The sequence below is a fragment of the Prenolepis imparis genome, unplaced genomic scaffold, assembly GCF_030444845.1.
Source record: "Prenolepis imparis isolate NDT839.2.m4 unplaced genomic scaffold, iyPreImpa1.0 SCAF_1, whole genome shotgun sequence".
In the NCBI taxonomy this organism is placed as follows: Eukaryota; Metazoa; Arthropoda; class Insecta; order Hymenoptera; family Formicidae; genus Prenolepis; species Prenolepis imparis.
In genome coordinates this window covers 2363935-2389720 of record NW_028141159.1, presented here as the reverse complement: position 1 = coordinate 2389720, position 25786 = coordinate 2363935, and the positions used below count along the sequence as shown (strand labels likewise).

Here is a 25786-nt window from a genome sequence, read left to right as displayed (position 1 = left end):
ACCTACCTAGAATCTAACGCTATTTACACACGATATATCACACGGGTATATATATGTATATATTATAACGCATAATGTGCAACGGTTGTATAACATGCTAAACGTGCGCGAGCCGCCAGTAAGTAAATGGAGCTTGGCGACTTTATGCAGATATATGCATACATATGTATGTGAGCGCAGTTTGATGCAGCAGCTTTAACGAGATTATTTTTTCATTTGGCGAGAATTTTACTCGTTTCAACTATGAAATCATGTGAGTCAATCGAAAAGAATCTCATTGAGAGCCGCATTGCGGCAATCGTTTCCTTCACATTTGTTTCATTGAAGTCTCTTGTAAAATCGAAGAAATATGAAGCAAAATTTGATCGAATTATTCAGATTTTTAAATTGTCGTTTATAAAATTGTTTCGTGATATTTTTGAATGTAAGAAGGTATGGTGAAACTGTTGAATATCCTTTAAGATTCGTTGAAAGATTAAGGGTTGATTTTTTTCTCAACAGAAATATTGAGAAAAATTTTAATAATTTAATTCAAAATTAATTAAAGAGATTAAGTTATAATTTAATTAAATTCAAGATTGAAGATACAACTTTTTTGACGAATTAAGTACATCTTAAAAGTAAATAAATGAATATTAAATTATAGTAATATAAATTATTAGAATAATTAAATAAATGAAACTTATAAGTGATATGTTAAAAATAAATTATGTTCTTTAACTAATTTTGAATAGTTTTATTTTAAATAAATTTTAATTTACTCATATCCGCTCTAAAATATTGCTATTAAATATATAATTATTATTGTCAATAACAATTAATTATTAATAATAATGGCAACGATATACAGAAATGCATATATGAATAAAATATTTCTTCGTAATATCGGAATGTATTTATATATACATATATATGTACGTATTATATATAGGTATAAATGCCTATTAGACATAGTTCTAATATGTTTGAACTCTTTTCTGAAATATTTTTTTTACATCACTAAAAAATATGATGAAATATTGTATATGTAGGAAACAACGAATTTCTATTTAACGCAATGCACGCAAGGCGCGATACTAATTGTAACGAGCGAATTATATTCACTTATGTCCGGCGATTGTGTCGGTTTGCGTAAGATTGCCTAATGCTTCATTACCAGGGTAAAGCATAGCCGGCTCCGCCGCGCTAATATAAATCATGTGCGACGGTGTCTTCTATTGCCGTGCACTATCATTACATCACGCGCTTACTACACAAGATGCAAATTGTCTATGTCTATAAGGTAGCAATTTCGCTGGTATTATCATTGTCATCTGTGCGAAAGACTATGTTATGCTGAGATATGTTGGTTTAAGCTTGTAAAAATGATCTTTATCGGCATGAACCGGCTGCTAATTGATCTACAATGATTATATCCCTGCTTTGTCAATTGATTTACGGCGATTTTATTATCCTCGAGAACATAATTATTCATTTATTCTTACATCCGGTGTAAATCTTGTTAGCTATCGTATCTGCGATTCGACAGCTAAGAAAAACGAGAATTTTCCATTATTTTTACGCAAATGTGTGTATTTTATAAAAAAAGATAAAATAAATAAATACATAATTGTTACCGTTGCAATGATTTCTACAGTAAGAAAATGCTTTGCATTACTCGCGGAAGAATAACAGGGAATTGTTTAAGTTACGACGGCAATAAATAACAATCCGGAGATAACATTCCGACGTAGACGTTAGGTGATTGGGTCTGTCACTTTGGCACGCAAAATGGGTTCTCTACCGGTTTTCTACCGCCCAAACAGACATTTCCTGATTTAATGTTCATTTGTCTTTCGGTACGAGCACACTCTCCGAACATCGTAAAAAGTTACTCGTATATATTTTACGAGTGGCGGTTTAAGTTCTCAGAATATCAGCGACTGTTTTATATTGTTATATATACATTCAATTTTCCTAATTTGTAATTTCGTTTGTTTTTTAATTTACTTGTTTTAAATATTTTTTAAATTATTTCTGAAGTTTTTAATCAACAAACTTTTATTAATTGCATTTTTTATTATGATATATATGTAGTTTAATTTCACAAAATTTAGATAACTTTAAAAATGCGATATTTGAGATTAATACTAAACTTTGAATTAATTTGCATTTGAACTTAATAAACATTTAAATTTATTGTTAAATATTGCAAGCTTTATTATGATTAATATTACTTTATCCAAATTACTTAACCAAGACATCTGTCTTTCGACTGGCAGAATAATTGTATTCTAGCAATTTCTGTACTCTCGTGAGACAAGATCTTGTTAGCTATTAATTCACATGTATTGTGTTGCTTGATAACGCAATAATAGAGATATCCAACACGCTATTCGGGAAAGGATCGGTTTTACTGTCCCCTGTGATTACTTAGCGCGAGATCTCTGCATGAGCGCAATTTGTAGCGGAATGTAATGGCTACACAATCGCATTCTCTTGTCTATTTGTGTGCCTTTGATCTCATAGAGCGCAGCTTAATTCGTTAATCTAATGCCACGCGTTTTGATTGATCGCATTATCTGACGCTCGCTTTAAGATCGATATTAGTTAATGAATATTAGTAAATGATATTAGTAAATAAATTATCGCAGTTACTAGTACTGAATTGTCTATATTACAGACAATGATACCTACAGAATGAAATAAAATGATCTTATTGCAATTGGGAAATATTATTATTTCGTTAAATTAATTGTTTTTTACTAATTAAAATTTAGCACCGCGGATCAAAATTAAATAACAATTTTAACTGAGTGTTTTTGTATATACATATATCGAAAAATACAATCAATTTAATAAAGTAATAATTTCTAAAGTAATTTAGATGTGTGCAATCATTAAAAAGTGCGTTTAATTTTCTTAAATCAATAGTAATAATTTTGTGCGTATTAGACGTTTTTATCGAGCATGCAGGCATATTTTGTCAATCTTTGAATTAATGATTCGTTCTAGTGTGCAAAATATAAATGTCAGCATGACGATTGATGACGGTGATCAATAATCCATCTTCGTTATTATTTATATTGTTATATAATTGTTCGCACTTTACAACAAATAATAATAACGTAAGTATGCATAATTAGTGACTTATATTTATAAAAAAATGATCAATATCTTTATTGAAAAACAATTAAAAATGAAAATAAGCACATATAACATTTGGCAAAAAGAAAGCAAAAATCGCTTATCTTACGGTATTAAACTCGTGTTTCAAGGATACTACTCAATATTTCAACATTACCTTTATAAAATCGACATTATTCACGCAATGTTTTATTATGAGCCGATTATAATTTAGACGAATAGTATTATATTGTAATTGCACCGCAAGGGTATCCTTTTCAAATGAGACTTGCTGTTGTAACGAAATATGCAATAAAATATATTATTAGAATATATTTCTATAATTATTAAATTATATAATAAATTATATTCTGATAAATTTAAAGTTTGTTATTAACTATATGTAAATTAATGTTGTGCAATCCAGGAAAAATCATAGAAAGAGACTTGATGTAAAAGTAATATTGATGTTATGTATTGAGGAAAAGAGGCCCGAATCACTTCGTATCACTTTTATGGATTTTGATGTAAGAAAATTTTGCTATTTGACATTAGTTCATTATTTCGTTATTTTTCCGAGTTTGATTGCGATTACATAAATAAGTGAGATAGAACGTATGCGATATAATCATAAAAAATCATAAAAAATGTAAAAGAGAAATTTCAACGATTTTTATATATAATTATTATATACATATCTATCTGCCGATATCTGTGCCATAATATATAGAATTATATAATAGATGAAATATAATTTTAAAAGATTTAAACAAAAGTAAAGTCTTATGTAAATCAAATAAGATAGTTGAGTGTTCGTATAATGGCTTGATATCTCATAAACTAAAATGTATTGACTAACTAAATATAATTCTTAGAGGTTATCGGATTGTAAGCACCTTTGTGTCGAAGATATGCTTAAGATAAATTGTATTAATCCAACTTATTTTTTGTGTCTACGAAATCGCCCATGCGTAAAGCCAGAAAAGCCTGTTTTTCGACACGCTCGAGCTCGCATTTATATCTAATATGGTGTAATAATCGGCCGAAATAATATTATATAGAGAAATGTTGAAAAGCGCGTCACAAACTTTTCCGATGACACATCTTCGGAAATTATTTCTGTTTGGCCACAGAGAGAGATTGATTATTTATATAATTTTAGTACAAGAAGCATCATTTTACTGTCTATTGTTCTCAAGTCTTTCCTACAAAAATTATATAAATAAAAAGAAAGACACCAATTAAAGGTGCGGAATAAAAAAAATATTTAGAAAGAATATATAAATTTTGACTACTTTACTATATTTTACTTATGTGTATCAATTACTTTATATCTTAATTTTATCGTACTCTATCTAATAAAATATACTTAAAATATCTAAATAAATTAATATAGAAAAAAATATCAAGTTAAAGAGAAAAAGTATAAAAATACGATTTTAACTTAGATTTATTATTCAAGTTATTTATTCAGGTCGGTTTTTTGCAAGATTTTCTCTCGCACTCGTTATTCACCGGTAAGAGCTTTTAGTATTACGGATAAAAAGACGCGAACGCATTATTTTCGGCGATCGGATCGACGTGTATGCACGTAACAAACGACGCGACCGGACCCGATCCTGTGTCGCACTTACGTAAGATGCAGATCTTGATGTAAGTGGCAGCATGCTTGCAGTTTTCACCGGTCAGAAAGTGAGAGTCACAGTGGTAGGATTTGCATTACCATGTAATTTTTACAAATGTATCAAAGAATCGATTAAAGAAGCCAAGACATATTATATTTATATAAAAGTTTATATATAAAAATTAATCAATTTAGATATAAAAAAAGCCCCAAAAATTTATAAAAATTGATCAAGATTGTCAAGATAGAAAAAAGCTACGAGAAGAAATGTATAGAAAGATTTTTGCAGAATATTTCTATAATCATGTTAGAAAATTTTAATCAATCGGATATATCGATATCATACACTGAGAGAATTTTCTCTTAGAATTTACTTACCCTGAAAATCATGGTAATCGTGGGACAATATGGTATGGAAAGAATTTTATGAGAATTTCTCTGATTAATATTTATTACAATAAAAATAATATCTATCACAATAAAATATAAAACATGTTTGATTAATTTTACTAAATTGCATAGTAAAATTAATTAAACACGTTTTATATTTTATTGTGATAGGTGATAGATATTATTATTTTTATTGTGATAAATATTAATCAGAGAAATTCTCATAAAATTCTTTCCATACCTTATTGTCCCACGACTACCATAATTTTCAGAGTAAATTCTAAAAGAAAATTCTCTGTGTATACTATGTTTAAATGTATGATAAATGAATGACATAATAAGATTTTTCGAGAAAAATTGTATATAATATTAATAATAATAATATATATAATTTTATTTTCTTTCTCTCTATAGAATTCATGCACTCACCATTTCTATTTTTCTCCTTTTTGATTTAAGGCCTTTCTTTGCACGAGCGGTGTCTCCTTTGTCTTTTGACTCGACGTGCAACGCATGCACGCACCATTGCACTTCGTTGCTATGATGCAATTGCAACGACTTCGCGCATTCTTCGCAAGGACTCCGAGAGCAAGGCGTGGTTGTGCGACCGCAGCTTATCTTCCTCGAAGAATCGCACGTACGCACGCACGTGTATGTATACGCACGCTTATTTTAGGCGCGATCTTTTTTTAGTCAGGAGAAAGAGAGAAGTTAAAAAAATAATATTACCCTCTCAGTGAAATCGTATCGCATAACGAGGCACTTAAATTCGTAAATAAGATACATAAAGTGCTTTCTTGCTTGTCAGAATACAATGATATCGTTTTGAACAAAAAAGTCACACATTTTCTCTCTTCCACAAAATAAAAACGCGTAAAAAATTAGAATAAATAATATATTTTTATATCTTAATAATTATAGTAAAAAGAATGAGTAATAGCAATGCTAATAATATAAATAAAGTTAATATTAAAATTACTATTTTTATTAATATTATTAATTCTGTAAAATTTTAACTAGAAACTAATGATTGACAACATGATAAATAAGGATAATTGTTTAACAAAGTCGCGTGTGCTCGTTATTTCTCTTAATTGAATCGTTGTTGCATATGTAAACCGGATAACAGTTGATTATTTTTATATGTGACTTAACTATAGCAAAATTACTAACAAGCAATTCAAAATGTATTAAAACGATTATGAGATATTATACCTAAATTAATTATATCTACATAAAATAGCATAAAACGATGAAAAATATGTTATAAATTTTGGTCAATTATTGCCTAATTAAACTCATAAAAAAATAATTAACTCATTATTAGAAATTAATAATTCAATCAGTGTTTAATAGAAATGTTTAATATATGATATGCTTTGAATATACAAATATTACACAGTATGTATTTTTTAATTAGTACGACACGGGAATATTTTATTCGTTATATTGTGTTAAATATAAAACATTTTTAATTGTTCATCATTTAATCATTATGTACTGATAAAAATAATAAAAGCTTTTTGCACAAATTGAAATAAATAATCAAATATTTAATGCAAAATAACAAATCCAGCAGCTTATAATAATAGTTTACGGTATAAAAAATATATCTAATTTTATTTGTATTTAAATTAAATATTAAATAAATATTCAATTTTTGAAAGGAGAAAAAGCGACGAGAACATAATTGAAAGAAATAGGGTTAGGGTTAGGTTAAAACAAATCTATCTAAATAATCTATCTAATATATAAAACAGACTATATTATAGACATTTTGGAAGATATATATACGTACGACGAGAAAGTTGTACGAAGCACATAGACACGAGACACATAGGCACATCGATCTCTAAAGCGCGCCAAAACAAGACGCACACTAAGGAGTTTTCTCGCGCAAAGATGAGACGTGACGTCATTGTTCCGAATTTCGTAAGCATCGGCCACTTCACGCGCCACCACCGAAGGGATTAGATGAATTGGTGACTGTTCCGCGTTCGCGTGTGTATATTTCTTATCCATCCTAAGTAAAGATTCTACAGGAACGAGCCTCTCTCGAGTATGTATTGATATATTACGATATATATTAATTAAACAATTGTCTCTATGCGTATTAATTTATACGATGTATGTACATACAAAACATTTCGCGACAATGAATCATAACAACGTCTCGTAAAGCGTGACAATAAAAGTACGATTGATCAAATTTTGATGTTGGAATAATAAATACGACGATTTCAATCGTATTTCGGTAATTTTCTTATTAATGTCTTCATTAATATTCTAACTTGTCAGTATGCTCTCTTTTCGATATCATTATATATTCATATAACCTGCCATATTTCTATCCCGCCAAGATCGAAATATTTTCCAAGGTTGCGTTCGAAAATCTGTCTGTCAAATAGCAGCGCTCGATTGTCCAATCAGGGCGAAGGGATTACTCCGTCCTGATTGGTCAATCAGGAACATCGCTCGAGCTCGTACTCAGTTATGAACGTGACCCTAGGCGATACGATACGCACACAAAACGGCGCAAACCGCGGATCACGTGATCGCCGAAATTTTCGAATCGCTACTTCGCGTCTCGCATCTCCGGCAATTAGACGAGTTTCGACATCGCTGCGTGTTTTATTCGCCTACACGTTTTCCTACATCAAATCTTGCCCAAATTCCGCGGACAGTTATCGGATATGGTGCCGCGTGCAGTGTCGTCCATCTCGTATTTGGACATCGGTTGTACGGATTCGGTGACGATCTACGTAACCTCGATAACCAACCTCTTTGTCGATTCGTCGGAATCCGTATTCGCGTGTCTCCCGTTTATTAAGGCCACATTTCGTGTCATCCTAGTTTCGAGACGAGCATCGTGAGACGTCGAGGAGCATCGTGTAGAGTGTAGAACATTGAGAAAGCGGGGTATCGCGGAGTGAGACAGACAGAGACGGCCATATTGCATGTATGCGTGCGTGTGTGTTCACCATACATGTGTGTGACTGACGCCGGCGACGTTTAGCCGCTTCCTGGACTTTTTGCGCGACGCGAGTCGGATCGTAATCGATATCGTTGTTTATTTAGTGGGTTGCTCGTACTCCTTATCGTCGTCGAACGCCTTTTCTTTGACGTTTTATAACGTGAGTAATATCGCGTACGTACGTACATTTTCAGGAGTGTATCGTGTATCGCGAGTGCATCGAGAGACACGAAGGTGATCTTCGGAGAAGGATCTCGAGGTGCAGGATATTTTATTCATCGGTTTCAACGATCGGTGAGTGTCTGGATCTTTTATATTTAGCTTTTAAATCGAAACATTAATTTATTATATTCATTTATATCCTTATACATTTTATCTACTTTTTGGAGGTTATAAAAAAATTAATCAAATTACTTACCGCATATTATTATGCATATGTTTGTGTGTGTCAGTTATTTATCGTTACTATATATTATATATTTATTATTATCATATTTTTGAATTTATGTTTAGAATATATTTTTAAGTATAAATATAGCGATTATATATTTTATACATTATATTATTAAAATGTATATATTGAGATGATGGACATAGAAAAGGCTTTAAAACTAGCTATATGTCTTTAAACAAATTAAAAAGATTAAGAGATATTTCGATTTAAGAATTAATTTTTTATAAATTTTTATAAACATTTCGGACGAGATGCGTGTGAAACCGAATAAAATACGCAAAAGATGAGAGACAGAGAGAGATAGAGACTCGGGAAAGAATGAATGATCGACGAATAAATATATCGCGACAAGCGTGTTAAAATATGTTCGGTCACGTGGAAATTTATGTTACGTACGAATAGATCGCGTTACAAAGTTGCTCGAAAGCGCACCATTGCATAATTTCAAGAAAATTCAATCAAATATCACGTAAAAACGGCGTTGCATATTTTAAATATCGCTCGGTTTGTGACATATTACACGCGTCATTTATTACGTTTTGTAACATTAATATGGGAGAATTATTATATAAGAATTATAATTATTATCGGCGAAACGCGATATTGCAATAAATTTCTCTCCATCGCCTAAACTCGCGCGCGTGCGTTTTCGATACGAAACTAATAATTATTTATAAAAAAGCATTTAGCATATCGAAAGTGTATGTGAGAAAGAGAGAAAGAATTGGCTTTCGCAAATGAGAACCACGGATAATTATTTCGTGTGTGTATGAATTATTCCTGTAATTTAAAAAATAGTTCAGAGCAAGTGATAAGTATTGTGCGGATATTATATTTGTTGCAACTATTTATAAAATATATAATATATTTAGTAAAATTGAGAAATCAAGTTTAATTTAGTATTTAATATAAATATTTAATTATTTTTAAATAAGAGTTTAAAAAGTTAAATTTTTTTTGAGAAATTCTTAACTTTTATATGTGTAACGCGTTATATATATTATTATAAAATATATATTATATATTATATTATATATTTTATAATATATTAAAACTATCGTTATTTATTATGTATATATAATATTAATATATGTATACTATATATAATATGTCATATATTATATATTAATATATAACATGTAATATACATTTATATATATTATTATATACACATATTAAGATGAAAATATAAATTATCATTACATTTCTATTTTTGTTGAAACCTTTTTAAGAAAACAGTTTTAATGTATTGCTATGATCAAGAAAGATAAAATATGAATATAATAATGAAGGAATTAATGTTGCCTCTTGCATATTTTTTCTGTCGCACTCGGTGTCTCGTAAGATGGATCGGCAATGATGTAAATTAAGTTTTACGCTTACGGGACAAAGATACATCTACGTCGCGAGGCGTTCATATATCATTCTCGTGTCGATTATTTATCGGATTATCTCGCTATCAAATACGACAGGGCACGCATGAATGCTATCGATCGCGTACAATGATATCCGTGTGTGGATGAAAGTCGGCACGTTTGTATATGTGTTTGCGTGTACGCTCGTGCTACGAGGTTGTCGCGTTTTATCAGCATAGCATGCAATTTGCTGTGAAAAGGCGGGAACCTGTTAACGTCTGATAATGACCTCGAGCACGGTCAGTTCGGGGTCACAATAGCGCGACGAACAATAGCAAGGTCAGATACGAGCGCGCAAGATCGAGGTGAGTCGTTACGTTTTAATTCACGCTGCCGGCCGTGGCAGAGAGAACCTTTTGCGGTAGGTCGCGGGCGTCCGAAAGATTAGCTCTTTCTCCCTCTCTCTGTCTCTCCGGCTTTCTTTGACATGGCAATAGCCGCCGGGCATTCCCTACTCACTATAATTCGCCTTCAGGCTCGCTAGCCTGTCTGCCGGCGTGATTGACTCAACGAGAGGCCGAGTGCCTGAGGGTTACGCTAATAAATTGCATCAACACGGAGAGTGAGTGGTTATATCAATTTCATTCGCCGCGACACGTCAGAAATATTCAATTTGTATTTTGTGGTGATGGTACATATGTATTTTCGATGCTACGAAATATTTGTAGCGAAAAATCAATTGGTTTTTATGCGACGAATATTCATATGAACATTTAAGATATATTTAAGAAATATTTTTGAACGATAAATATAGTTTTTTCTGTATTTTAACTCTGCAATATGTCTTTCTTTCCTATGAAAAAAAGAAAAATACTAATTTTTTTTTAATTTAATACATATTTAAGCTTTTTAAAAGGTACATACTTCATATTTTAGAAAGTTTTATAAAAAATATTTGACTCAACATTTAAGATATATTTAAGAAATATTTTTGAACGATAAATATGGTTTTTTCTGTATTTTAACTCTGCAATATATGTCTTTCTTTCCTATGAAAAAAAGAAAAATACTAATTTTTTTTTAATTTAATACATATTTAAGCTTTTTAAAAGGTACATACTTCATATTTTAGAAAGTTTTATAAAAAATATTTGACTCAACATTTAAGATATATTTAAGAAATATTTTTGAACGATAAATATGGTTTTTTCTGTATTTTAACTCTGCAATATATGTCTTTCTTTCCTATGAAAAAAAGAAAAATACTAATTTTTTTTTAATTTAATACATATAATTTAAGCTTTTTAAAAGGTACATACTTCATATTTTAGAAAGTTTTATAAAAAATATTTGACTCAACATTTAAGATATATTTAAGAAATATTTTTGAACGATAAATATGGTTTTTTCTGTATTTTAACTCTGCAATATATGTCTTTCTTTCCTATGAAAAAAAGAAAAATACTAATTTTTTTAAAATTTAATACATAATTTAAGCTTTTTAAAAAGTACATACTTCATATTTTAGAAAGTTTTATAAAAAATATTCGACTCAACATTTAAGATATTAAGAAATATTTTTGAACGATAAATATGGTTTTTTCTGTATTTTAACTCTGCAATATATGTCTTTCTTTCCTATGAAAAAAAGAAAAATACTAATTTTTTTTAAATTTAATACATATAATTTAAGCTTTTTAAAAAGTATACTTCATATTTTAGAAAGTTTTATAAAAAATATTTGACTCAACATTTAAAATATATTTAAGAAATATTTTTGAACGATAAATATGGTTTTTTTCTGTATTTTAACTCTGCAATATATGTCTTTCTTTCCTATGAAAAAAAGAAGAAATACTAATTTTTTAAAAATTTAATACATAATAATTTAAGCATTTTAAAAAGTACATACTTCATAATTTAGAAAGTTTTATAAAAAATATTCGACTCAACATTTAAGATATATTTAAGAAATATTTTTGAACGATAAATATGGTTTTTCTGTATTTTAATAATTTAATTTCAATATATGTGTCTTTCCTATGCAAAAAAAGGAAAATTACTATTATATAATATTTTTTAAATTTAATACATATAATTTAAGCATTTTTCAAAGTATACTTCAAATTTTAGAAAGTTTTATGAAAAATATTCGATTCTCATATTACATATATATATTTCTGATCAGATATTTTTTATTGAGCGCAATATTTCTTCATAAAACTTAGAATGAAAAGTAACAGCTATAAATATCTTCCGACAACATATGCGATATTTTATTAATTAGCGAACATGTAAAAGCCGCGAAATCTTACGTACGCACGTGAGGTTAATTCGTTCCGATGAACTAATCAGAAAGCTCACATACCTCCAGTTTCAGGCAAGATGCCTACTATTAAATCTTGCGATACGATCTTGCCACACGATCGTTCGCCGATTTCTATTTTCACGCGATCGCGATCGCGATCGAGTGAATTTTACGATTCAGCCGCGCCGGTTTACTTACTTATGTAGACTATTATATGGACACCTAATGGAAAGGAAGAGGAATTATTGGATTATATGCACTCTTACGAATATGTAACGTATATGACGTAATAATGAGATGCAAATTTGTCACATTTTTTTGGCGTGAAGCTAAAATGGGTATATATTTAATTTGATAATTATATAATTTGATAAATTTTATTTTCCATTAATATTTTCCATTAATATTTTCCATTAATATTTTTCATTATAAGAAATCTGTCAAAATAATTGACTTTCTCGTCATTTAAAGGCGAATCAGCCAACAAGATTTAACAAAAAAATCAGGTATATTTTTTATAAGATAATTTAGATAAATTGAATAAAAAATATTATTAATAAAATCTGCATCTTTTGATATATTTTATTCGATATATTAAATTCTTCGAATCTCTTGTTTAAGCAGACAATGTTGTGCTTCTTATTATTCCGTTACTATAAATTTATTAAGTAAAATCGATTTCTTCGATTTTTTAATCGAAGCCTACCAATTCCATATACATGACTATTTATTATTGGCATGTGATAATATTTGCGCAGTTGACCTTCCACAAATGATATATTAAGTGTTATTGCAATTCCAAGCACTTGTCTTAATTATAAATCAAGTTACAAGTTGCAGAATGCTAATAGTTTGCTATTCTGCATATATGATTTTTCGAGATTTTGCGTAATGGGGGGTGTGTGAAGCTGGCATCTGAGATTTCATGGAAACTCATAAATAATTAAGAGTCGCAGTGGATATATCGATCATTAATTCTAACTTATATATTTATATCGTGTATGTATAATGCGAAATAATACATTATTCTAATCATGTATGTATTTTATTTGTTATCACAGGTTCTCGCAGTCAAACTCGCGCGCCGCTTATCAACAATAATACCTGTACCGAATGAATCGTTGCTTCGTGTTTTCGATTATAGTTTTCTTATTGTGCAATGTACGCGAAATTCCGTGCGATTCACGCGTCGCGTCGGGAGTGCCGTGTAAAGTGTCGGGCGATAATTATTCGTGTTTTCGTGAGTGCTACGAAGGATCAAGAGAGGAGGAGGAGGCCCGGGGAGGCATCGGGTAACAGCGGGACAACTGTGAGGTATGCAATTTTTTCTAAACTGCATTGTTTATTTCGTTTCCAGACTTTAAAACACTCTATCAATTATCAATAAAAAATAAAAAATTAGTTACAAAAATAACCTATGTATATAGATTATTTTTGTATCTAATTTTTTACTTTTTGTTGGTAAATTTATTTATTATATATATAATAAAAAAAAATATATATATATACACATATACACACACATGTATATATATAATTTGAATATTTTGTTTTCAGATCAACGTGCTGTGTACTACAACTCTGCTATTGCACGTATCGGTGAGTGAGAAATTGTTTATCACATTCATTCTGACCTGACATTAATTATGAGCAACAATAATAAGTAAATGAATTTATCAATAAAAAATATAAAATTAGTTACAAAAATAACCTATGTATATAGATTATTTTTGTATCTAATTTTTCACTTTTTGTTGATAAATTAATTATTATATATATAATAAAAAGCGCACATAAATATATAAAGATATAGAGAAACAAGTCTGATATGTATTCGCATGCAACATTTTGTTGCAAACGCGATATATTATAAGTATAATCACGATATCGATTTCATGCGGAATCCGGTGAAGGGTGCACTTAAGAAACAGAAGCAACCGCTGTGTTAATTACTGTAACGTATAACCATCTTGCGCGAATGCTAATGTGAGAGGCAAGGCCTCGTCGGAACTTTCCGTAAAGACACTATGCTTCGAATAACACAATTTTGTTTAGCCTCGCGATTAATCCTTCTCGTTTTCATTTTTTTTTAAATCACAGTAATCACAGCTGAATACGAGAGAATATTATTAGAACGATAATACAAATTACATAAATCATGTAAATATATTAAGATAGTATATCTAATGTTATATTTTTCGATTATTTTTCTTTGTCTCGAAATGTGCTGCGCAAACAGATTTTTAATATAATTATAGAACTCACAGAAATATATTTTTCTCTTCTTTAATGAATCGAAAGAATTAATTTCAAAATCTCTTTAAAAGAAATTAAAGATAAATTTAGATTATTTAATGTATATAATTTTTGAAATTATTTTATAACTGTAATTTGTATTATTTTCTCAAATTTTTCTCCTAAAATATTTATATCAATTTAGCATAATTTGAACTATCGGGTAAGAAAAAAGATTTCTTATCGTCCATCTCCCTTTGTCCGGAAATATTACGTAAACATTTTCTTTTGCTCCGGATGTCGATTGGAATCTCGAAACGTGCGTTCTGGACTAGTGGAGAACAGGAAAAGCGAGATCGTTTGAGCGGAAGGGGGAAGAAGGGGGTCTTTCATGAGAGCGCGGTTTCCCTTTCGCCCTTCGCCGTTCTCGCACTCGCGATCAAAAAATTCCAGATCCGCAATTGCGCCAGTCTAACTTTATGCCGTTGATCGTGCTTTCCGAGCGATTGTCGTAATGAAAATCGAGTCGAGCATTTAATTATTTAATAGGAGCGATTAGAGGAGGAAGGGGGCGGGAACTAGGGCTGATTTCGTTTTTAACACTCGCATTTAATCGCAGTATGTATTGGAAACACGTGATAGATACCGATCTCTTACTGGATTTTGCGGAGAATCCAGTGGAAATCAAAGTGGAAGTATAGTAGAATTAACAGTTAAAAATATTTTGATTTAATTATTTAATTTAATTAATTTCATCATGTATATGATGAAAAAATAAGATCCGCTTATATCTACGTTGATATAAAGAGCTCTGATTAACATTTTATGATTAAAAAATTCTCTCTTCTCGATTTATAAATCTATATTAGATGAAGTCGTGATTATAAAGGAAAATTAGAAAGAAAATAAATCTTATCAAAGATTTTATTTAACATTATATTTATTGAAGTTTTAAGTTGACTGAGATAATTATAGATACAGTATTTAAGGATCAAGGGTTGAAAATACTCTATGTTCTTGAATATGTCTTAAACTTAATTAGTCTCTCGGTAGCCCTTCGAGATTATTTGCAATGTGGTAGCAAATATATCATGATTTTACGCCAGTATATATTGCTTTCTGATGTAATACCACTTTTATTACACGCGCGTACCTTAGAATCTGGGTCGTTTCGCTCTGGAAGCAGCCGGCCGATCGCGTCATCGGTTTACTCGATGCACTCTTGCGTTTTTTTTTCCTTTTCATCTTGATCTTACATGTAAAGAGCGTCAGTGAAAGCGCAATGTATTTTGTTTAAGTGCTAAAAAAAAAATAAGGAACGGTTGTAAAAATTTTTAAACGCGTATCGGATTTTATTAAATCATTTATAATTATAGCAATTTGTATTATGCTGTTTATTATTAGCATTTATAATGTGTGATTACATAGTGTATCTCACATTCTTCGTCGTAATTAATAGTAGAAAAAAGTTGAAAATGTTTTTATTTATTTTTTTTTTTTAATATGCATTAAGAAGAATATCTCTTATTTTGCATATATGTGTTATATTAGTTTTGCGATTTATGATTTATATGAAATAATTAAACCCTCCTATACAAAAATTAAAGGAACTCGATCTTTAAGTTATCGATATACGATAGCGATTAGATAATTACTTACAAAACCGCGTAAGCAGCTTTGGGGTTGAAAGAGCAGCTTTCACATTCTCGTCGATGGCTTCTATTTTTCGGCGACTTCGTTCGAGAGTAAGAAATCGCGATATTTTTCAGACACGCGGCGTTCACCGTTCATTCTCCGCACACTATTGCGAGGATAATAGTTACGTATTATTCCGTTATTTACTGGCTACCTCGTTATTTCGCACGCATGCAGATTTTATCTGCGTGACGAATCTGATGAATTAATGCTATAAATTTTAGTATAGTTAATCTTGTATTACGCACCACGTTAAGTATGGCGCAATAGCACAATTATGATTATCGCAAGTATTTCTGACCAAATTATATATATTACAACTGTTACTTATTTATATACATATTGTAGTTTAAAGATATGTATATGTATAAATAAATAACAAAATTGTGATATATAATATATTATGTATTGATAAAAAAATTAATATTATTATTTTAATATCAAAACTATAAATAATGAAATCATTTTCGTTATTTCTGAAATTTTTCTCAGCATCATATAAAATTCTAATATAATTTATAAGACGATCCAAAATATTTCATTTGAGACATAATTAATCCTGTGTATGTAAACACAGTCTAAGTTTGAATTTTACGGTTTTTTCGTGTTTAAAATTCTTCGTATTTCTTATCTCACGAGTGCGATGATAAGATCGAAACGATTGATGAATTTAATGAAACGTGTCGCAAACAACATCGGTGCGTTTAACGTCAGCGTTTATTTTATTCGGCAGCTACTTTTGATATCACTACACGAGTTAAGGTGTTAATAAAGATTGTAACAGTAGCATTCATTCAACATCAGATTTTTATAAGGCAATGAGAACCTTGCGTGCCAATTATATCCATCTCTGACAGATCGTTGTCCTTTGTTCCGTTAAGCGCCGCGGTTAGCCTCATTTCGCAAAATGCGATCGCCTCTGCGGCCTTGCATTACAAAATATGCAATTATTACTGTTTTATTCATAGCATAACATTAATTAGGAAAACAGAATTTTTAGAAAAATAAATAAAATATAGTTATTTTTAATAGAATATATAAAATAAAATATATATAATTATTACTATTTTTTATTGTTATATATTTTTAGAGAGACTGTACAGATAGAAAAAGTATATAATTAAACGAAATATAATTATAAGATAATTAAAGATAATTTTTATAGACAATGATATAATAATTTTATATTACGTTATCACATACATAATTAATTTTATATTCAATGTTTATTTATTTTATTATTTTACATGACAACAACAAGCATGTGAATTTACTTATTCTCTTTTCCAATCAATATTCGGTTTATTAAAAAGTGAAAAATAATTCGTAATTGATCGCATTCTTCATTTAATTTTCTATATACAAGAGAAAGTTTATAGTGTGTTTAATAAAATTTTTTCTCTTTCTCTTTTTCTCTCACTCTATCTCTCTTTCTTTTTAAAACAGCTTGGACATTTTTTAAGTATATCGATTCGGTCGAGTAATAAGCAACATATGTTAATTAGAAGCCGCGAAAAAAGCGTTGAACCACATTCCGCGAATAATTAAAATGAAAATAGCAACGTTGTGTGTTATGCGTGCATGTAGCAACATGTTATAGAAAGTTATTTTATCAGCACATTATTGCAAAGTGCAACAAAAGATGCGAAATCAGAAGAACTGAATGATATATGCGAAAGATAAATCGATTTCTTATAAAAAAGAAAGTGTATCAAATGCTAACACTTCGATTTATAGAGTATTTCATTAAACTTTATTTCCTATAACCTTTTTAAGAAATTTTTTTATTTACAAAATTTTTAAGAAATTTTAAGAACTAGATTTTAAAAAAAATTTAAACATCTGAATCGATATAATTTTTAAGTTACAAATTATTAAAATTTAAATTATAAATTATCAAAAATAAATGGCTCTTTTCTTTTGCTCGAAATTAAACTTTTAAATATAATGGAAATATAAATATGAAATAAAAAATAATAAAAAAATTTAATTATTAAAGTAAACATTACTTTGATAAAAAATTATGATTTTGAAGAAAGTAATTGTGAAATAATTTAAAAGTAATTATGAAGATATTAATTTTGTTTATGTAGAAATATAAATTTTTGGGAAACAAATCTCTCTCTCTCTCTCTCTCTCTCTCTCTCTCTCTCTCTTTCTATTTAATCTATATAAAATTTATTTATAAAAATATTTATTATTTAATCAGAAAATTGACAAGTTTCAATAAGTGATTATTTTCTTAAAGAAATATTTTAGAAAAAAATGACTATACACAAATTGGTCGAAGAATTTGATCAATAAAAAGGAATTCGTTAGAGCACCTCATATAATATGATGCAATGCAATCGTCAATCGGAATGTAATAAAGTAAATTTCATAATCCATTCGTTATCTGTGGCTGTGCTATTAATAAATCATTATTAAACGTCATGAAAATATGCGGGATGAAAGAAAAATGCAGCTGTTTGAATCGAAGTTTCGTTAATCCGCTATTAGTAGTCATAAAATAATATGAATACATTAATATTTAATTAGTATGTTAATTTTAACTATGACTCATCTCTTTATTTTATGATATACAAAAAAATACTCTTAATTTTATGATACATAAAATTTAATGAAGAAAATTGCAGAGTATAACGATAGAAAATTGAATAAACAATGATATACATATATTTATCTGAGAACAGAAGCAAATACGTCACGCGATTCCAGATTCGATTTTCCATATATCCCGTCCCTTTATCCAGCGAAATGGAGGGCGAAATGTAGTCAGTATTGGCATTACGTAAGCGCAACGCATGTAACTCTCTCGGTTGCGTTTGATTATGTGGGAAGTCGATCGTAGCAGCGTATCTGTGAAAACGGCACATGCATACGTACGATCGAGGGATCGAATCGAACGTATAATCATTGGAGCGTGACTTCGAGAACGTTTTATGCACCCAGAGTGCGGATTCGTGTCTCTCTCTCTTTCTTTCTTTCTCTCGTAGAAAATGTACTTCAGATATCTTATGTTTTGCATCCCACTTACGTATATACTCTAGTGGATGTGGTAATAATTGGCTCCAGAGATTGCCGGGTCGTTTTCTCGAAAATCTTTGTTCTGTCAATCTGGATCGCGATCCAGGATCTCTTATCAGGATCTCTCGCCCACATATAATGGCGAAAAAATTTGATAGATAGAATGAGAAATATTATTCAAATTTTGAAGTATAGATGTGTAGGTGTACTATAGAATTTATTTATAGAATTTATCGGCCATTAGTAAGAGACTATTATTAAATCTATGTTTATCTATAAAACTATCTATAAAATAATGTAATACGTAATACATAAGGTGATATCATCCGATATCATCTTTCTCGATAAACTTGTAATTGCAATGTAATAATGTTACTCTGAAATGTTGCGGAATAGTAAATTTTGAAACAGAAAGTTTTAATATACTATTTCACTTTGATATGCAAGACGTATGATTTCACTTTTATTACTAAAGTTTTAATAATATAAGAAGAAAATAAAATTTTAGACATTTTTCATCTTTTTGCACATATGTAGGAAATAAAGTCTATTTTAGAACTTTTTGGCAGAGAAATAAGTTTTTACAACAGTTATATTTTTGCTATTTTATTAACAATAAAGATGAAAAGAAACCAATAAAAGTGAAAAACATTAATAAATACAGCTGGAAAATAATTCTATTTATAAATAAATTCCTATAAATATCCCTAAACACCTAATATCGTGTAAATATACACATTAGATATTGTACAATTGTATGATAAACTATAATGCAACAAATCAATGAAAAATTTATCTCTATCAGTATATCAGTGTATATATATATATATATATATATATATATATATATATTAAAAAAACATTTTTAATGCATATAGTTTAAAATGTAATGAAATAAAGAATAAATACTTTTCTTAAGAGACACCCGGTTTTTATCGAATAATTTTATCAATAGAGAACGATTTCAAATAAATAAATAAATAAGTAATGAAATAAATAAACGTTGTGGCTATTAGATATAATTATTAGATATAATAGATTATCTCTATTTTATGTCTCGTTTTCGTCGTCCCTTTCGCTTGGCTCCGTTGCTGCTTCCGTTGGCCATTTTCCCGCGGTCGCGGCCGGATCTATGGTAGTGGTAATAATAGTGGTGTCGGTGACGTTGATAGTGGTGGTCGGTGGGTCTGTGATCACGATAGGCCCGAGAGGCTCCGCGGTCTGCTCTTCTTCCATGGGAGGTTTTTGCTCGTGCTTTATGTCCTCGTTTGAAGTTTCTTCGATACTCGGCTTATCCGCGAGATCCTGCATCTCTTGCGATAATCCCGCGGTGGTATTGAACATCGGTGGTAGCAATTCCATAGACGGTACCATAGTTTTTATCTGGCATTGGCGACCCATGTAGCCCAGAGGACAAATGCATCTGCGGAAAGAGATCCTCTTTTTCTAACATTTCTTCATATGATATTATCAACATTTGTGTATAACATTAATATTTAATTTTAATTATTAATACGTTGATACGCAGAAAGAATTTTCTCTTAGAATTTACCCTGAAAATCATATGGTAATCGTGGGACAATGTGGTATGGAAAGAATTTTATGAGCATTTCTCTGATTAATATTTATCACACAATAAAAATAATAATATCTATTATACAATGAAATGTAAAACATGTTTGATTAATATTTGTTTACTAAACTATATAGTAAAATTAATTAAACATATTTTATTGTAATAGATATTATTATTTTTATTGTGATAAATATTAATCAAAGAAATTCTCATAAAATTCTTTCCATACTATATTGTCCCACGATTACCATGATTTTCAGAGAAAATTCTCTCTGTGTATAAAGGGAAATATCATCATGTTTATGACACTCTGCGGATTGCAATGATCGTTCGCGTCCTTTCGTTTCTCGGCTATAGAATCGAAATCCCTCGCGGCATAATCTCACCTGTAATCGCCGTCCTCACGAATCATGCTAATACAGGTGGCACCATTTTGACAAATATCGGGATGTTCGTCACAGTAGGTGAGCTTCTCATTGCACAGCTCGCCGGCCCAACCCGGCTTGCATCGGCATTCCCAAGGTCGTTTGCATGATCCATGTACGCATCCGGGGTATTGTACGCACTCGGTGCAGTTGGGTCCGGACCAGCCGACGCGGCATCTGCACGTGCCCGGTTTCCTGCAGCCGCCGTGTTCCCGGCTGCACCCTTGCGAGCAGATTGCTAGTAAAGGCAGCATATTATTAGTGTCTTACCGTATTATTAATTCATAACACAATATTAAAAATTTTTAATATATTATGTTATCACAGAATCAGTAAAAATCGGTAAAAATTAAAGTAATATTATTATAATTGAAAAATACGTTTAAATATTTAAATCTTTTCTGAATAGAATGTTTGCTCTAGATATCTATATATACTTTTACTTTTCAATTATTAATTTTTTAAATAATTTTATATTTTGATATTAATTTATGATTCTCTTTCTTTTAATTTTATAAAAATAAGCATTAAAAATGCAATGTTGTTTCTATCTGTTTTATTTAGAGGTTTTGAAGAGTGAATATTTATTTCGAGCGATTTTTCACAAAAGATTTTTGATTAGCAAACATACGTAGTGCTTTCTTTCTTGAACAGATCTCGCGTATATATAACTCATTGTATATGTTTTTTGTACATTGTCAAAGTCGGTCAACGAAGGATTCTGTGTACACTTAAGAGAAGGATTATTTTTCTATCTTTGCGCGAGTTGAAGAAAAATATGAGATTCTCATTGATGGTCACGTTGCCGTTTATTTTAGTAAGGGCCCCTTTGTTCTCATTGTCGCGTCTCGAGAATAAACTTACGTGTTTGACAAAGCAGTCCGGTCCAACCCGGATCGCATCGACACTCCAGAGGTCCTTGACAGGTTCCGTGAACACAGCCCGGCAGTACCGCACACTGTTTGCATTTCGGGCCCTGCCAACCTAAACGACATCTGAAAAAGAGAACACGTCAAGTCTTAATTTCTCTCTTTCTGACACACACACAAAAATATATTCTGGGCTGATAAAATCTCGGCGATTATATATTACATTTAATGTTCCAAAAAATTTTTTTAATCTATTTTTAATATAATAATTATGTTTCTTTTTATATTTATAATATATTATAATTTTTTTCTGGTGATATACTTATCAATTAATTTTTTTTATAAATCTTAATCGTATACTTTGGTTTTTAACAATTTTATTTTTTAATTAATATGGAAATTTTCATTTTTTTTGTTATAGTTGAAATAGCAAATAATAAATGTCATTAAAAACTAATGAAGTTAAAAATTATCTTTATGCAACATGTATATATTTTGATTTTTAATAGTATAAATAATAAAATTAATGTCTAAATAAGAAAATCTTTAGCCAGAAAATTGCAAAAATATGTAATACGCACACATATACGAACATGCATATATATATATACGAATATGTGCAATAAGATTAATTACCTGCATTCGCCGGGTTTTTCGCAGTAGCCCTGACTGGACAGACAGTCGGGCGCACAAACGGGTTCGGAGCAAAACATGCCCTTCCAACCGGGATCGCAGGAACACTCGAAGCTCACATTACATCTGAAAGCGAAAATCACGATGTCAAGAGCCTGTCTATCTATCTATCTATTGATCGAAATCGATTAGCGGTCACGAGAGACCATTCTACGCGAGGAAGCGTTTCGCGTTACACGGAAATTATGCTCGCTCGTTCACACAAGGTGAAAGCAAAGCGAAGCCGATACGGGTTGTTGTTTCGGAGTTTATGTGCGTAGTATGTGATACGATAAATCACGCATTATGATCACGTGGCTGCTTTTCGTTATCAAGCATAATTGTTATCGACAAAAGGCCGATGAAGGATTTAGCCGATATATGTCGCGTGCTTCTCTTAATTTGATAAACATATCTATAGGTAATTAAATTTAATAAAATATTGATTAAACACACAAAATCGAATCTTTAATCTAATCTAGATTTAAATAGAATCCGATTTTTTTAAAATTATGTATACATATATTCTTTGAGAGAAAGTATAATTAAATTGTATTTAATTCGAGTTATAAAAAAATAAAACAACAGAAAAATATTAAGGAATAAATAAAAAAGTTAATATATTAATAATAAAAATTAATAATTTACTTATTTATATGCTAAAAGATATTAAAAGTTTTATAATAATCATGCATGCATAATAATTGGATTTAGTAAATAATACTTTATATTCTACAAATATACATATATTGTACTTTATATGTATATTGTACTTTATATACTACCGTATACTACAAATATATATTAAATTAGTTATGTTAAATTATAAAGTAAAATTAAATTTATATTATATAAATTTATTTTATTTTATAATTTAACATAACTAATTTAATATATGTATATTTGTAATATACGGTAGTATATAAAGTACAATATAAGTACAATATATGTATGTATATTTGTAGAATATAAAGTATAATTTAATAAATTAATTTTACAATAAGTCTCATTTATAAATAATAAAAAGAAGAGTATATATATATACTGTCAGATATTATACATAATATATATATTTTTTAATTGCTAAAGTGTCTTTTAATTTTTTGCAAGAGATTTCATAATAATTTGATTCGATAAAAAATTTATATACGTGTCAAATTGTACTTTCTCTTCATCACGGTATGCATATCAATCGATTGATTATACCTTCCATGTTGACATCCTGGTAAGGCCACGCATTTGTCACACAGTTCGCCATAGAAACCCAGTTTACAACGACATTCCCCTGGTCTTCGGCAATAACCTTGAAGGGGATCGCAACCCTTGCGACAAATCGGAACATCACACAGATCTCCAGTCCATCCTAAATAATAATATTTTATTGATATTATACATTGGGAAAGACAATACATTTTAATTATCTTTCGTTGATTTTTCTATAAAACTTATTTAGATATTTTTTATCTTACTATTAATTCATTTATTCTTATACTATATTAATTGAGTTAATTTAATTTAATTTACATACATTTAATTTAATAAAATAATGCATAAAAATGAATTTATGATAGTGTAATTGTTTTTTGTACATACCGGGTAAGCATTTTACTTCACCAGCTTCGTCGCAAATATAATGCGAATTTGGATGTTGAGACGCTGGTATTTCGCACGCTTGCTTCTTCCATTTTGGAACATATCTAGATGATTTATATAAATTTAAAAAAATATTAATGGGGGAATATATAAGAGAGAGTGATAAATTGAATATAAATAATAAAGACTTATATATGTTCTGATTAATACGAGGAAATAGTGACATAAATACCTATCGATTTGTCATCAATATGTAGAAGTTGCAAAATGTCATTGCCAGTGAATATTTTTTCGTAAATTCGAGTTTTTATCGCGTGATATATATGGAATAAATCAATTTATATATGCAAATATTTATAGTTATATGTTAATATAACTATAAGTTGTATTAACATAAGTTAAGTTCGAGAAATGTTACTTGTGAATGTACTTGGGTGAAAAATTGTATTGCCATTATGCTAAGGAAAACGACATTCAAGAATAATCTAAGTATATATGTCGTAGTTAACTGATAGAAAGGATTGTCGTCTACTTATTTATGTTGTGTGTGTATGTGTGTGTGAGAGAGAGAGGGAAAGAGAATTTAACTTAAAAATTACTTATAGTTAAAACATTTTTGGAGATAAGAAAGCTAGAAAAAGAGAGAGAATCATTAAGAAAGTTAAATATATATAATAAATTTAATATAATCTAATTAAAAATAAATAATTTTGAATAATAAAATAATATTTAATTATAAACGAACTTTTTAATAAATTTCTAATTAAAATTTCTCCAGTATTGAGAAAGAAAATTTTTTTTTCAATATTTATAAAATTTTGATAGTTTCATATAATTTTATAATTTTATAACAAATAATTCTATAATAAAAACCATGAAACTTAAAAATTTAAATTTATTGAAAATTGGAAAAATATTTTTTTTTACAATTATTTATATTTTAATATAACAAATATCTTGATGTACAAAATTGTATAATTAAATTGATATCTTAAATATTAAATAATATATTTAAAATTATTTTACAATTTTGCTATTTATAGACAATATAATTGATCACAATATACATAAACTAATTTTTTTTATATTTTCGATATTACAATCCCAATCTTATAGAGAACTTGAACTTTAGAGCTAATAAAAAAAGAAATGCTAGGCTTTTTTTTTCTGAAAAGTACCTTCAACTTTGAAAAATATCGAATCTGAAAATAACTTACTGTCTCTGACTGAAACATGTTAATTTGAGATCGTGATTTATGATACCTGGGCCCGGCGGCGAATCCGATGGGCAGCACAGAGGCCCCTAAGACCACGACAGTCGTAATTAGTCCATTGTTCACGTCCGATTGTGCGAGTTGATGAGGAAAGTTGACGAGGAAGGTAGCGAAGAGCAGTGGTATCATCATCTTGGCTTGACTTCCGAGTCAAGACTGGGAGGATGAAGACGTTCAAGGCGATGCCTAGGATAACGGGACCTTGTTCGA

The 25786-nt window shown here is 29.5% G+C and overlaps 1 protein-coding gene and 1 long non-coding RNA gene across 2 annotated transcripts in view; one reads left to right on the top strand and one right to left on the bottom strand.

The window, feature by feature from the left end:
* The first annotated feature begins 7624 nt into the window (after window positions 1-7624).
* LOC145941961 (uncharacterized) overlaps window positions 7625-25786 on the top strand; it is a 44657-nt gene continuing 26495 nt past the window's right edge. The window contains exons 1-3 of the long non-coding RNA XR_014426267.1: window positions 7625-8387; window positions 13272-13524; window positions 13768-13809. This is a non-coding gene — a long non-coding RNA (uncharacterized LOC145941961). The remainder of the gene's footprint in view (window positions 8388-13271; window positions 13525-13767; window positions 13810-25786) is intronic.
* On the bottom strand, window positions 19849-25731 carry LOC145939401 (uncharacterized). The gene is made up of 7 exons (XM_083043681.1): window positions 25566-25731; window positions 24303-24406; window positions 23916-24072; window positions 22674-22796; window positions 22033-22163; window positions 21130-21406; window positions 19849-20590 (listed from the first exon to the last, which is right to left on the bottom strand). Exons 1-7 carry the CDS (start codon window positions 25706-25708, stop codon window positions 20218-20220), a joined length of 1308 nt encoding a protein of 435 aa, XP_082899807.1. The 5' UTR covers window positions 25709-25731; the 3' UTR covers window positions 19849-20217.